Below are 14920 nucleotides of genomic sequence, written 5' to 3' on the forward strand. Positions count from 1 at the left end.
CTCTTCGGTGCACGGCAGCCCATGCTGCTCATCCGTCTCCAGGCAAAGCAGCCGGGCTCGGAGTCCTGCAGTAGCAATGAGGTGATTTCATGAGGGTTTCCTCTTTGTTTTTAAGGAAATGGGTCCTAAAGAGTTAGAGGTGCAGTATTGCAGTTTGGTGAGTGCCCAAACCATTTCCTCACCGACCCACCGGTGCATCCCAGAACCCACTCTTTGATCCCAACGACATCATCAGGTCTCCGCTGAGGTCCATGCAGACCGACTCGGGGTGGCTGTCACTTTGTCACACAGGGCAGTGTGGCGGCCACCGTCTCCCCCCTCGACTTCCCCTTCCACTGCTGCAGACATTTCGTCTTTGGATTGGTGCCCTAGGAAATACACCAGGTTTTTTTTTCCCCTATAAATATACAGATAGCCATACCTTAACACTCTTTTTATTAACACTCACAAATGTTAACACCCCTGTGCTAGGCCTCTGTACTGTGCCTATGTGATTTTTTAAAATGCAAAATGCCAGCAAAATGTTGTTAGACAATAGGACTCACACCTAAATTTCAGCTCTGACACTCGCCTTCAGTGTTACTGTAGGCAAATCACTTAACCTTTGAATGCCTATGTTTTTAGTTTCCGAAGATGGCAAGAGAAAAGAATTTACTCTTGAAATTGCTTTTTAAAATGTCCATATGGAAGATAAAATAAATACAAAGGCATCATATTATTTTTAACCTTTTAGAATTTTAACATCAATTTTTTTCAGTTCCCTTGCTGCTGAAAGTATAAGTAGGAAAGTTAAAATTTGAAGCTGAGAGAAAATTTACCACTTTAATATTTTCAAACGTGTGAAGTTAGTTCCCTATTTTCTCAGTGTCTTCCTACTGATATCTTTTAAAAGAGCTCAGTGTCTTAAAATATAAGTTAGACCCTAATCCAGATATTATTCCAGAAAAGTGCATTTCATCCTGCTCCTTCCAAAAAGTCAATAGGAGGCTTCTGGCACCAAACGGCTGTTGAATCCCTTCCAGTTCTGCTACAAATTTCCTTGCAGACCGAGCGAGTGTGTGACCTCAATCTCTCCTTTGTCTGGTACTTTCTCCTCAGCTCTTTAAATTCTGACACAGTAAGGCAGTTAACCTACATCAAGACCCCGAATTTCACCCTGACGGGGACCTGTACATGGGTTTACACGGAGGCTGGTGACTAACAGCTTCTGTGTGTAATGTTCGGATGATCAGCGCTCCGTGGACTTTACTTGGCCTGGTTCTTAGACCCTCCAGAGAGAGTTCATCTCCTCCACATGCGAACGTCTCTTTAACCTCTGAACACTTTCAGTGCACGGGGGAGGCAGGCTACAGGGAGAGGTCAAACAAAGGGAAAGTATTTCTAAAAAAGTATATATGCAATTTGAAAAACAGAATTATCTCATAAAACAGTTACTCAGAAGAAAGGCTCTCTTATCTATTACATAAGGTTCATTTATGTCCTGACTCTCCACAGGATGTGTAGATGTATTCATATAAACAAATGTTCAAATACATATCCACAACTTTTTTAAAGTGGAAAATTCCTGAGTATCACACGTGTTCTTTCAGCCTTATGCTCACGTACAAGGAGCCTAGGACGGTAGCCACAGAAATCCAAAGGCCGCGTCACTGCATTTTTTTTCTCCTTCAAATATGCCAAGGTCAGAGTTTAAGAAGCTTTAGCGTGGTTGCAACATCGTGCTATTAATAGAGAGTGCTCTCTGAAGAATGAAGGTTGCGATCCCACATGTGGATATAGGGTGAAGGCTGAACTCGGCCGTCCCTGGAATATCACCTCCGGCAAAGCAGCCACCCACACGTTGCTGGGGGCAGGGGGTGGCACCCTCCCCGGGCTGCACGTCCTCTAGTAAGAAGCATGTCTCCACAGGGCCCTGTCCACCGTCAGTACGAGAGCCTCTCAGCTGCAGTGAGCCTCGGGGAGCAGCAGGCTCAGATCTCAGACATTTAAGGCGCACACAGTGAAGCCCATGGAAACCGGGTGGGAGGGAGGTCAGGCCTGTCCTTCCCGTTGAGCTACTGTACTGCGTAGAGCTGCTTCCTCTGGTTCACCTTCCCATTACTTCTCTTACTCCTGCCTTATCAGGAGCCTACCGACTGGCTTTCCTTTTGTTTTTAAATTGTGGTTTTTATTTGCACTTTTTAAAATCTTAGATACTAGGGCTGGTAAAGGCTGTTGCTTCATCTAGACTTTCAGCAGGAGAATTCCCCCTAGGACATTTCCTTTAGTTCTTAAGTCGAATTGCAGCATTTCAGCGTTCTGGTTAAAAGCCAGACTCAGCCCACTGCCCTGTCACACCGTGCACAGCCTCCGCCTGCCCGTCCACGTAAGGATGGGTGGGGGCTCACCGCAGCCACACTGGTAACCTTGACTGTGAACGGCATAGATTATCATAATTCTCCTCGGAGAGGACCTGGGGCCTTAAGCAGGAGGGCAGAGTCTACGTGACTAAAACATACTGACTTCCTCTTTCATAAGTCATCACATGATGAACTACAATTACAATTACTGCCTTGTCTCTGCGAATTGCAGACGCATTGCCTCACCCTAGAAACCCCGCTCCTGTGCTCGGAGGAGGCGGTGACTGCTGCAGCCATGCTTTGGAAGGTATCCAGCTCCAGGCTGCGCTGGGCGGGGAGGGCGGGGGTGGGAGACAAAAACAAAGCTGTGTTTACTTAGCATACATCGATAAAGCTGCTTCAGAGCTACATGAAAGGCCAGGCAGCAGGAAAGACTTGATACAATATAAGGAATTGCTGCTCTGGATCCCCCTTGCGCCAACCTTAACCCCCTTGATGCTGGATCCTTTTATGGCCAGAGAGAGACCATAAACTAGCCTTTCCATTTTCCTGAGGGCATTTCATTAAGGAAGTTACATCAGCCCTGTTTCGACATTAAACTGGTAGTGTAGAATAAGAGGGAACTGCCCTCAATTTGGAGGAAAAAAAGCTCTGTTCTACAGAAATTCTTACTTAGTACCTCCCAAGGCAGAGTTTGCATGTCAGTATTTCTACTTTGGGCTTTCCCTGGAGGGTATTAGCACTGCTTGCAGGTAAATGAGTATAATTAGGCCATGGCTCTAACACCTAGTTTTGTAATGTTTCTGTTGCTGCCTTGTGGGGCTGTCTCTTGGGGGTGCCCGAGATGGCTCATCTCTGCAGCACAAAGACTAGGCCTCATCCCCTTTGGGCCAGATGGGCCAAGTCACGTGCTAGAATGTGGCACGCGGTCACCATGGAGAGTGACCAAAGGGACAGGTCCCTGAAAGAGGTACTACCACTGGGACCAGGAGTTACCAAACCCACTGTCCCCAGGTGCTTCCCCAGCTAGGAGGGCGTGAGGCAGGATTGCAATTGCAAGGCAGGATCCGGAACAGGGGGAGACCTCTATGGCAGGCACACCTTCTCTGGAAATCCCCAAGAGATTCGGCGTTAGCCTGAAAAACATTTAGGCCTGACATTACGTTTTCTGTGCCATTGCAAACAGGTTTTTTCATGTGCTTTAAGCAGCTCCCTCCACTGTTTTTCTAAGGGTGTTTTTCCTCTTCCTTGTGGTTAATCCTTTGAAGCAACTGGCATTTTCAATAGCAACAACTAGAGAGAAACGTCAGCAGGATTTTTTTCTCTCTCCACCTACCAATCCAGCGGTAGGAAAGATAATATAATTAGTAGCCTGTTCTTCCCACACTTAACCAGCTCATTCCAGTCCTGAGGAGCCATGTGGGCCCATCTTCCAACAAAAGCGGCTCCAGAGGCCGCCCTTGCAGAGTTGAAGTGTCAAAGTCCCAACTGAGAGTGACTAAGCCTGCATCTATTAGTCAGTAAAACCAACGACCGGCCAAAAGTGATTTACTATAATACACACCAGCTCCTCCTCCCGATGCAAGTGTGAAACTCAAGTGCTCAGTTCAGCCCGGGCAGAGCTAGGGCTGCCAACCGTGGCGGGGCGCGCCGGGCTGGCTGTTCACGCCAGGCGCGGACTCCCCCCACCGGCGCTGAGCCTGACCCGGGCCGCGTGGTGCGCGCACATCCGCTCCACCTCTGACAACGCCCGCAAGCGGCGGGCCCGGGCAGCAGCACACCCCACGGTCCGCGCCACGCTACCTCGGACCCATGCGGGGCCCGGGAGCTGGGCCTACAGAAGCAGGGCCGCCGGGAGGCGGAGCTTAGAGGCGCAGGGCCGCCGGCGGGCGGGGGCTGCGCAGTGACGTAGCGCGCTGGCCGCAGACTCGGATCCCAGGAATGTGCGTTCGCTCAATGAGGCCGCCAGCACCAGCAGCGCCGAGTCACGTCCGCGCGGAGCGTGCGCACTCGGCAGCGGCGCACGCGGGCTTCGGCCCCGCGCCCACGTCACGCGCCCGCCTGGGCCCTACATAAGTGGCCCGGTGCTGGCGCTGTGCGGACTGCGCTTGGTGAAAAGGGGAAGTCGAGCGGGAGGGAGGCCTCGGTGTCGGGAGGTCGTTCTCCGCCCCCGCCCACAAGGTCCCAGGCTTGGGAAGTTATTATTCAGTGTTAGGAAAACTTCAGGGGGTCGGCGGCGCGTGCCCGGCTCCAAGACACACGAGTGTAAAGCACTATTGAACAGTCTAACTCCTAAAACCCTGTGAACCACGCTTACAGGCAGTGCAGTCGGAACCAAGTCACAAAGTGGCCCCGCTTTAAAAACACGAGTATTAGCACAATTTTACCCAAACCAGGAGGGAGGAGTTCCGACCGGGTTGAGGTCGCTGGGCGATTACAACAGAGCAGACCGCACTTGTAGCGCCTTTAGCTGGGACGCGCCACCCGAGCGGCGCGGAGCGGACTCTCCAAAGAGTCTCTGCGCGGGGGAGGGGCGCGCGCGGGCGCGCGCAGGGCTGGGCAGGCGGGCGCGCGCGCACGAGGGGAGGGAGCCCGCGCAGGCGCTGTGCGAGGCTGTCGAAGAATCAAGTCTGTAGAAGTGGAGCGGCGCGGCGGCAGCAGCAGCAGCGACGGCGGTGGCGGAGCTGAGGCGGGCTGGGCGCTGCTGACGCGCGCGGTGGAGAGCGGCGACGCCCGGAGCAGTGAGGGAGCAGCAGAGCGACCCGGGGTCCGTGCCGTGCCCCGGCTCCACGCCGCCCGGCCTCCGCCGCTCCGGCGCGGCATGCCCCACCGCTCGGGCTGAGCTTGCCTCGGCGGCCGCCCCCCGGCCCCCGCCCCCCGTCCTCCCCGCCCCCCGCCCCGCACTCCGCGCCCGCCGCCGTCGCGACCTGCTGCGCTCGCCCGCGCCCGCGCGGCCCGTCTTCGCTCCGGTCTGGAGGCCCGCCGCGGCCCCGGCCGAGCCCCCCGCCGTCGCGCCCGCCGCCCACCCGCGCCCGCCGGGGGGCCGTGCTGCCGCGCCTGCAGCCCCTCGCCCCGCGCCCGCCGCCCCTCGTGTCCCGGGGGCGCTGCGCGGGCGCCGAGCCCGCGCGGGCTCTGCCTTTGCCGCCTCCCCTGCCGCCCCTGCGGCCGCCGCCGCCGCTGGTGGGGGAGCCGCGGGGTTGGGGGGGCAGGAGGGCGCGCGCGGGGCCGGCGGCGAGCGGCGGCGCCCCCTCCTCCGCGGGCTCCGCGGACATGGCTGCGGCGGTGGCGGTGGCGGCCGCGTCCCGGCGGCAGTCGTGCTACTTGTGTGACCTGCCCCGCATGCCCTGGGCCATGATCTGGGACTTCACGGAGCCCGTGTGCCGCGGCTGCGTCAACTACGAGGGTGCCGACCGCGTCGAGTTCGTCATCGAGACGGCGCGGCAGCTCAAGCGGGCCCACGGCTGCTTCCCTGAGGGCCGCTCTCCGCCCGGCGCCGCCGCCGCTCCGGCTGCAGCGAAGCCGCCGCCGCTCTCGGCCAAAGACCTCCTCCTGCAGCAGCAGCAGCAGCAGCTCGGCCACGCCGGCCCTGAGGCGGCCCCGCGCGCCCCGCAGACGCTGGAGCGCTACCCGCTGGCCGCCACCGAGCGGCCCCCACGCCTCGGCCCTGACTTCGGGGGCGCCCGGCCGGCCGCGGGCCTGGCTCAGCCGCCGACGCCGCAGCCGGTGAACGGCATTCTGGTGCCCAACGGCTTCTCCAAGCTGGAGGAGCCGCCGGAGCTGAACCGCCAGAGCCCAAACCCGCGGCGCGGCCACGCCGTGCCGCCCACGCTGGTGCCGCTCATGAACGGCTCGGCCGCGCCTCTGCCCGCCGCGCTCGGCCTCAGTGGCCGAGCCGCTGCCTCACTGGCCGCCGTGTCAGGAGCCGCAGCCGCCGGCCTGAGCTCTGCGCCGCCCGCCGAGCTGGGCGCTCACAAGCGGCCGGCGTCTGTGTCGAGCTGCGCGGCTGCGGAGCACGAGCAGCGTGAGGCTGCGGCCAAGGAGAAGCCGCCGCCGCCAGCGCACCGCGGCCCGGCCGACAGCCTGTCCACCGCGGCTGGGGCCGCCGAGCTGGGCGCCGAGGGCACGGGCAAAGGCCGCGCGCCAGGAGAACAGGACTGGGTCAACCGACCCAAGACGGTGCGGGACACGCTGCTGGCGCTGCACCAGCACGGCCACTCGGGGCCCTTCGAGAGCAAGTTTAAGAAGGAGCCGACCCTGACTGCAGGCAGGTTGTTGGGGTTCGAGGCCAACGGGGCCAACGGGTCTAAAGCAGGTAGGGGCGGCAGTGGAGTGAGGGGACCTAGGGGAGAAAGGGACCGAGAATGCTCCGCGGTGGGGTGGGGGGTGGGGGTGTTCTCTTTCCATTCACCATTTTACCCTAACCCAGAAACAACAAACACCCAACTTCCTGCTCTGCCCCAGGCGGAACCACTGCTCAGTGGCAACGTGTTCTTGTGCTGAAGCAGCACAACAGAGATGAGTCAGACTGGGCCGATAGGCACTGACACAGGGTTTTCCTTTCCCAGCACATTCTCGGATGGGAGCAGGAGGGCGCCAGTCACCTTTCAACCTGTTGGGGGACCTTAGCACTCCTCTCCACAGTTAAACCCGGGGACATGCATGCATGTGTATGTAGAAACGAAGCAATTGTATGTGAGCCATTTTCTGAGGCGTTTTAAAAACTGCTGTAGAGCCTCAGAGCCAACCCAGAAGTGTTTTCAGTTGCACGTGTATTTGAAACTCGTGTGTTTTCGCATACAGGCTTTTAGATGATAGAACTGTTTGGTGAGTTTTGTTTCACCTTAACAAATGGTCCTTTTCAGTGCATGTTCATTTATTTCCTCTTTTCCCCTTTTATTTGCTTGTTTTTTTTTCAGTTGCAAGAACAGCAAGGAAAAGGAAGCCTTCTCCAGAACCAGAAGGTGAAGTCGGGCCCCCTAAAATCAATGGAGAGGCGCAGCCGTGGCTGTCCACGTCCGCTGAAGGGCTCAAGATCCCCATTAACCCTGCGTCCTCTTTTGTATCTCCACCACCGCCCACTGCCTCACCTCATTCCAACCGGACCACACCGCCCGAAGCAGCCCAGAACGGCCAGTCCCCCATGGCAGCCCTGATCTTAGTCGCAGACAATGCAGGGGGTAGTCACGCCTCGAAGGATGCCAACCAGGTTCACTCCACAACCAGGAGGAATAGCAGCAGTCCACCCTCTCCGTCCTCAATGAACCAAAGAAGGCTAGGCCCCAGAGAGGTGGGGGGCCAGGGGGCCGGCAGCACAGGAGGACTGGAGCCAGTGCACCCTGCCAGCCTCCCGGACTCCTCTCTGGCAGCCAGTGCTCCCCTGTGCTGCACCCTCTGCCACGAGCGGCTGGAGGACACCCACTTTGTGCAGTGCCCATCGGTCCCTTCACACAAGTTCTGCTTCCCTTGCTCCAGACAAAGCATCAAACAGCAGGGAGCTAGTGGAGAGGTCTATTGTCCCAGTGGGGAAAAATGCCCTCTTGTGGGCTCCAACGTCCCCTGGGCGTTCATGCAAGGGGAGATTGCCACCATCCTTGCTGGAGATGTGAAAGTGAAAAAAGAAAGAGACTCGTGACTTTCCAGTTTCCGAAAAGCCCAGTCGTTACCCTTAACTAAAACTGCTTGAATTGTATATATATCTCCATATATATATATATCCAAGACAAGGGAAATGTAGACTTCATAAACATGGCTGTATAATTTTGATTTTTTTGAATACATTGTGTTTCTATATTTTTTTTTGACGACAAAAGGTATGTACTTATAAAGGCATTTTCTTCTTTTGTTAACGTTATTAGCATATCTCTGTGCTTTATTATCCTGGTGACAGTTACCGTTCCATGTAGGCTGTGACTTGCGCTGCTTTTTTAGAGCACTTGGCAAAATCCAAAATGCTTCTAGCTGTGTTTGTATGCACTTACTTTAAAAAGAAAAAAAAAAGCCAAATACATTTTCTGACATTGTAAGATCGCCTTACTGTCTGTTATTCCTTGTTGCTGCCCCCTTTCTCAGGCTGGAGGCCAGCTAACTGGTGGAGGAGAGGAGGTGAAGGCCAGGGGCGCTGTTGCAGAGTGGGCCTGCCCCTGGGAAACACCACGTTCACCCTCAGAACGTTAGCTTTGGAGTCTTTTTTTTTTTCTGAAAGTTCGGTTGTTGGGACATGGAGGACTGCCTGAGAGTTGCTGCTGAGAGATTTTTGGGACTGGCTTGGAGGGGAATTTTTTTTTAAATTTTTTTGAAGGCAAAGTTGATCACTGTTCGCTGCCCACGTAATCAGTTGTAAGATGATAATGCTGCATGCTAGTTGGTTACATAATACACAATTCAGTGACGGAAGGTGGCGAGGATGGTGGCGTGTACGGCATGGCACTGCCATCTTTGACCAGGGCCTGGCTCTGCAGCGCCCCTTCTTCCGTGTAAACACCCCGGAGCTCTGTTGTTGCTGCTGTTGTCATGTCCTCGGGAAAGAGTTTGCAAGAGAAGTTCCAGTCCAGGCGAACTTGGAGATTGTGGGGTCGGTTTCGTTTCTGTTTTGTGTGTTGTTGTTTTTTTTTTTAATCACTTACCTGTAGTGCTGTTGCTGTTGATGCTGTCGACCACACCGTTTCTCGTGAGTGCTAACTACAGTATGGTACAATGACAGTAGCAGCACGGGGTGCTGCCAGGACTGCCCGTGGGCATATCAGTGACAGCCCAAATGGGGGTGGAGGACACCTGTAATTTCCTCCTTACATGTGTTTGAAATACCAAGTGAATAATACAGTTCTCCTGGGAAAAAATGATAAACTAGTGAAAATTAAAGAAAGGTTTGACATCATAGACAGGTTCCACTTCTCAACTATTTTTAGAAGCCTTTTGTAAACTGATTTCTTTTGATCACTATTTTGCATCAGTAAAATGATTTTTTTTAACCAATAAATAATCAGTTATTAGAAATAGTTGTCTCAGAGCGATACTGGGTTTTTTTTTTCTTGTTTTTGTGCTGTTTTAACATCCACAGGAACACTATTTTAAGTCCTTTTACGTTCAGGTGTTTGCAACTTGGCCCTATAATTAGGCTGAATCATTGCTTCAAGGTCTATTACAACTTCTGTGTATTGTTCACAACCCAGCTTCTATTTTAATTTGAAAATAGAGATTTGTGACCCACTTTGGGTTATTTTTTAGTTCTGTTTTTGTCTTTTTAAAATGGCTCAAATATTTTTTCGTGGTCGGGTTATTAACACTTGAAAATCAGATACTGCACCAAATACAGTATTTTTCATAGTGTTTTTAATGAGTGCACCTATGAACGCCGTATAAGTTCATGTTACAAGTCATTGTTACATGACCAGCAGACTTGCATGATTAACCAGTTTGTTGTTACTTTTTTTTTTTAATTGGGGTAGTTATGACTCAGATCAGACTGGTTTCTCTTATGTAAATGTACACATGCAGAAACAGAGTCAGCTTTACATGCCCATGAAGATATCTGTAAGGAATTCAACTATTATGGTCTGTTGTATAAATGTGCATTTAGGCACTTTATTATAAACTGAAATTTGACCTCTAAGATGTTACAAGTTTATCAGTCACTTGACCTAATTTGTGGTAGCTATCTGTATGTTTTGCAATCTTGATACAGATAGATAGCTTTCCAAAAAGAATAACAAAGAATCATCCTGCTGTTTTGAATAAGTTTATCCAGCTGTGGAAAAGACAGCCCATCATTCTCTGTGCTGATGAGGGCTAAGGGGAAGAAAATGAACAGCTTTCAAGGGCTGTGTGTAGAGGTTACTCCTATTAAAAAATTAGATTTGCATGAGTCTGCCTGGCCCCTTGGGTGGCCTTCGTGGAAGACTTGCAGCTGGAGAGTGTTGATCTGGGTTGTTTTTCTGGCATTCTCCTAAGTGGAAAAGTTAACATTGGGACGTGGGTTTGATCTTCTGTCGTACCTGATGACAGTACAGAGATTCTCCACAGCTGGATAAAAATGTCCGAAAACTACTTACTGTACACGGGCAGTATCAGGTTTCAGATCCTAATATTTCAGCTGTGCTTTTAATACTCAGAATATTAGGGGATGGGTGTTGAAGCTTTCCCTTTTTTGCTTTACCGATTTATAGGATTTAACATATGTACTGTCTTTCATGTGGCCTCACCTTAAAAGTTATGAGAACGTACACATGGTTTACAACTTTTATTATATACATTTTCTTGGCCGCCAAGTATTTTAAAAAGTGTGCCACCTTTTAACTTTAACCTTTCCTTTATTTTTTTTAAGTTAAAGGTGATACTTTTTCTATATATGATGAAACTCATGTTAACTGCAGTGAGTGTAATCTCAGATATCAACATGATTATATTTTAAAATCACGCTGTGGAACTATCACCTGCATTCTGTCATTTGTCAGATTTACAGTACTTTTTTTCCTTTAACTTTTAGCATTAAATAAAAATAAAATTGGGAGCACTGAACATTTTCTGAGGCCTTTTTTAATTTTTCAGAGTAAGGTTAGAATGGCTATCCCCTGAATCCCTGGTGGCAGTGTGACTAAAGGGCGTGTGGGTTTGGGTCTGGGGGGTTTGACTGGAGCTGCAGGGCAGGAGATAAAGGACACAACGAAAAGGCAAGCTGGTGGTAGGGAAAAGCGGGCTAGGGCCCGGGGAAAGGGCAGCTGGGGAGGGTAAACATCAAGTGGAGAGCAGAGCAAAGTACAGCCAGAAAGCACTTGTTTATTGTTCCACTTGCAGTAGAGCCAGCCTGCTGCAATAGTGGGCTGGAAGGAGAAAACAGTGACGCCATCGCAGACTGTCAAGATGTGTGGAGCTGCTCTCTGGGAAGCTTTGGACCGCAGCAGCTCTGTGGGGCCCAGTGAAAGGCACTGGCGACGAGAGAGGAGGAAAAGCCTGTCCTTCGGAAAGCCCTGGAACAGAGTCCCAGAAAGCCATGTTTGAGCTTTATGGATCACCTGAAGCCAGAATTTATAAACAGATAAAAGGTGGAAAACAGGAGATACGTTATGAACCACACTCCACTGTCACATAGTAAGAAATTTCCAGGTGTTTGCAGCTTTTACTCTTTATTGAGTAAATAGTAAAGTCTGCTAAGCAATGGCTGTGAGCAGACTTTTCTATGAAAGGAAGTTGTGAAACTTCTGAGTTAGAGGGTAGGGTGGGTATACATAGACTTAGCTATGTTTATTATTATTATTACTATTATTACTATTACTATTTGGAGGGAGAAACATTGATTTGTTGTTCCACTTGTTTATGCACTCATGGGTCGCTTCTTGTATGTGTCCTGACTGGAGATCGAACCTGCAGCCTTGCCCTATTGGGATGATGCTCTTAACCAACTGAGCTACCTGGTCAGGGCCTAGACTTACTATATGTTTTAAATCAAACAACAACAGTTGAATATATATTGATTAGAGGTGGTCCAATAACTTACCATTAGATTTTAGTATTTTTTAGTAGCCTGTTTAAGGCAGTTTTCAACAAAAGTATTCTTACTAATTATAGATTATAATACACAACACAATGGTTCATAATTAAGTTACATGTTACGTTTTTTTAACTTAACAATGCTAGATTTTATTTTTACTGGAATTTCAAGTAGTGTAGCTTGCAGAAGTCCTTTTTAAATTTCAAAAGTTCCTTCCAAAGTAAACTTATGATTGCATTCAGTTTCCAGTTAAAAAAAAACACACACACACAACAGACACTTGATGTGGCAGCTGTCTTTGTTTATACCCTAAAGGGGAAAAAAAGTTAAAGGGAAAATATGAAACAACTTTTAAATCCCTCGTTACTCAAAATTGTTTTGCATGTGATTTATGGATGGTTTTATTTGGATAGTGAAGAGGAGAATGTTTCTCTTCCTGATTCCAAAGTGTATACGTGGAATCATTCAGAAAAACATTCAGTTGCGTGTAGGCCACTAGAAGTCCTGAGTCACCCTCATTTGCTTGCCTTTTCTTCATGGGAACAGTGTGAAGACACGCCTTTCCTCTGTCACACACCAAGGTCAGAGTCACCAAAGAACAGAACACGTATTTACCTACTTCATCCTCTGAGGCTGTAGAAATGAGGAGGGTGGGGATGCTGTTTAACTCCTTCAGTGCCACTGGGTAGGCCTCTGACAGCGGTAGTACTGATTACAATACAAGTGATTACACAGTCCAATAAAAATTGTGGGCGTGACTTCCCAGATTTTCAACTATCTCGTTCCTGTTGACAGCCTGCATTTTCCTCAAAAGTTTTGAATCTCTCACATTTAAAAGGCACAAAAAATGCAAAAAAAAAAGTCAATTTGTGAATTATTTAAGGGGTTGAAAGAAGGAAAATGCCTGGATTTATGGGTTATCTATGGATTTCTTTATTAATCCCCAAGTAAATCCATAATTGGGGATACTGTACTCTCCCTCTTTCCCGTTAGCAAATTCATTTGCACCTAATTTAACAGTGAACTTTGTGTTAACCCATCATTCTATCACCTGCTCTTCCCCCATGACAATACAACTTAACACGACTGAAAACAGCTTTCCTAACTTATTTTTTATTTTTAAAGAATATGAAGTCTCCACCTCCAGTTGTCTTTATCGCAGAATATTGTGTACTGCTTTTCTTTATGGCACTGAGCATAAAACAATCCATACCAGCCATAGAAAGTTATTTGAGGACAAAACGTATACCATAGGCAAATCATTATTTGGAATCATTTAGACATTGGGTCTTAAACCTATTTTACTCTGTGTCTGAAAAACAGATTGAGAATTGAGTGAAATCTCCTTAGTAGAGCAACCCTATTACAATGGTATAAACAGTTTGTTTCATAATACAACTGATCTGGAAAAAAAGCCCTTTAAAACTCAAAGTCATAGTATAACAAGTCTTGGGGGCACGTAACATTTATCACAAAATCAGCCATGAAAATCCTCCAGGAGATGACTTTGTCCCAGGGTAGACAAGGTCTAGAGGCAGGACTCCAAAATTCCTACTCCAAGTTCCCGTATAAATCGCAGGCATCCACGCTCTGGTTGGTCTCGTCCTTTGAATGGGCTTTAGAAGTTCAATTGCATAACCTAAAGAGCCTCCAAGCCATTCAGCAGAAGCCCTTGATCCAGAGATAAGACAGCCTGCATAGAGTACTAATGTCACATTTGAATACTTCTAAATATAGTTTGTATTTTGGGGGGAAATGAGCAGTGTTACATAATCGGTAGATCCCATCACTTACCACTTTTACTTAGTAATTACCATGTTGTTACTATCCGTGAACATTCAGACGCATCCTACTGCGACAGGCATCCTACACGGCATGTCAACGCTGTGTTGTTCAGGCGCTCAGGTAGCGACTCCGACCCATGAAGGGGAAGGTCACTGCATAGTTTCCTGCCATTTAGAAAACATCTTCGCTATGACAGTTCAAATGTAATCAGCTATCTACATCTCCAGGAAAAGAACAAATTCATAAGCATTTCGCTGGAAGTAGTAAGGTTCTAAATTCCTTTCAATGTATGGAAAGACCATTAAAAGTGAGCCTTGTTACTGAGATGTACCTTCTTTTATGGTATGATTTAAAAACACTAACCACAGGACTGAGAGCTCTGCAGAGAAGGGGACCATTGGAGTAGGGGCTGGGTGGGCCTGAATAATTGGCGTTTCTGTACACACAGCCTTGGCTTCAGGCCTCGTCCTCCACGGCCTCCCAGACTGTGCAGGCTGCCAAGCAGAAAAAGGCCTTTGGTGCCTTAACCCACGCTAAAAGCCTTTTATCCCCTTTTTGCCTCCAAACTACAATTCCATTAGCTTTGTGTGTGTGTGACAGAAGATAAAGACTTACTGGACCCCCCATATAATGGAATCAGAGTTTCACAGGAGGGTAACAGAGAAGGTCCGGAATAACAGAAGTTCCCTCCATCAACCCCGCATGGTTGTCGCTGTGATTATCTGACACCTACATTGAGTGGGGTGCACCCTATGGGCTTTGGTGCTGAAGGTCCGACACAGGTGCATGCTCAAGGGTGCAGAGTGACAAGGGTTCACCACCTCCAAGAGCTTGTTTTCCTTCCAGGAGGCTGGGAAGCAGAGTTATGGTGACTTCTCCCTGGGAGCACAGTCCTAAGTCCAAGGTGGTAACACACACCAAGTTCGCTCAGCATGCACCCATCACGCGGGAGCCACTCTCATCACACAAATCACAGGCTAGTTGAAAACACCGGAGGCGAGGTCAGAATGGTCAAATTGTAGAGTTTTCTTTTTTTTTTTAATTGTCGCTGTTGCTCAGAAGGGCTTCGCCTCGCCCTCCCCGCCCCCCCCCCCCCCCCCCCCCCCCCCCGCCTCTTTTGAGGAGGAAAACAGCTGCTAGCGCTGCCTGGCCGTGTTTACTGGAGGGGGAGGAAAAGGGGAAGAGGCGACCTTACTTCCATCGCCTGCGGTTTCCAGTGCGTCTAGGACTGACTGATTCTAGAACTTTTCCTGGGCCGCGCGCGCCTGGCCAGAACAGCGTCTTACCCCGCTTCTACTTGGCGCACTAGGGG

The 14920-nt window shown here is 50.0% G+C and overlaps 1 protein-coding gene across 2 annotated transcripts; it reads left to right on the forward strand.

Moving 5' to 3' along the window:
• Positions 1-5508: 5508 nt before the first annotated feature.
• Positions 5509-10287, forward strand: IRF2BP2 (interferon regulatory factor 2 binding protein 2). Of its 2 annotated transcripts, none has more exons than XM_028531158.2 (2): positions 5509-6651; positions 7256-10287. In XM_028531158.2, exons 1-2 carry the CDS (start codon positions 5610-5612, stop codon positions 7969-7971), a joined length of 1758 nt encoding a protein of 585 aa, XP_028386959.1. In that variant the 5' UTR covers positions 5509-5609; the 3' UTR covers positions 7972-10287. The 2 variants fall into 2 exon arrangements, with proteins under 2 accessions (XP_028386959.1, XP_028386960.1); XM_028531159.2 differs by having other exon boundaries at positions 5509-6603.
• Positions 10288-14920: the final 4633 nt, after the last annotated feature.

The sequence above is a fragment of the Phyllostomus discolor genome, chromosome 15, assembly GCF_004126475.2.
Source record: "Phyllostomus discolor isolate MPI-MPIP mPhyDis1 chromosome 15, mPhyDis1.pri.v3, whole genome shotgun sequence".
Classification (NCBI taxonomy): domain Eukaryota; kingdom Metazoa; phylum Chordata; class Mammalia; order Chiroptera; family Phyllostomidae; genus Phyllostomus; species Phyllostomus discolor.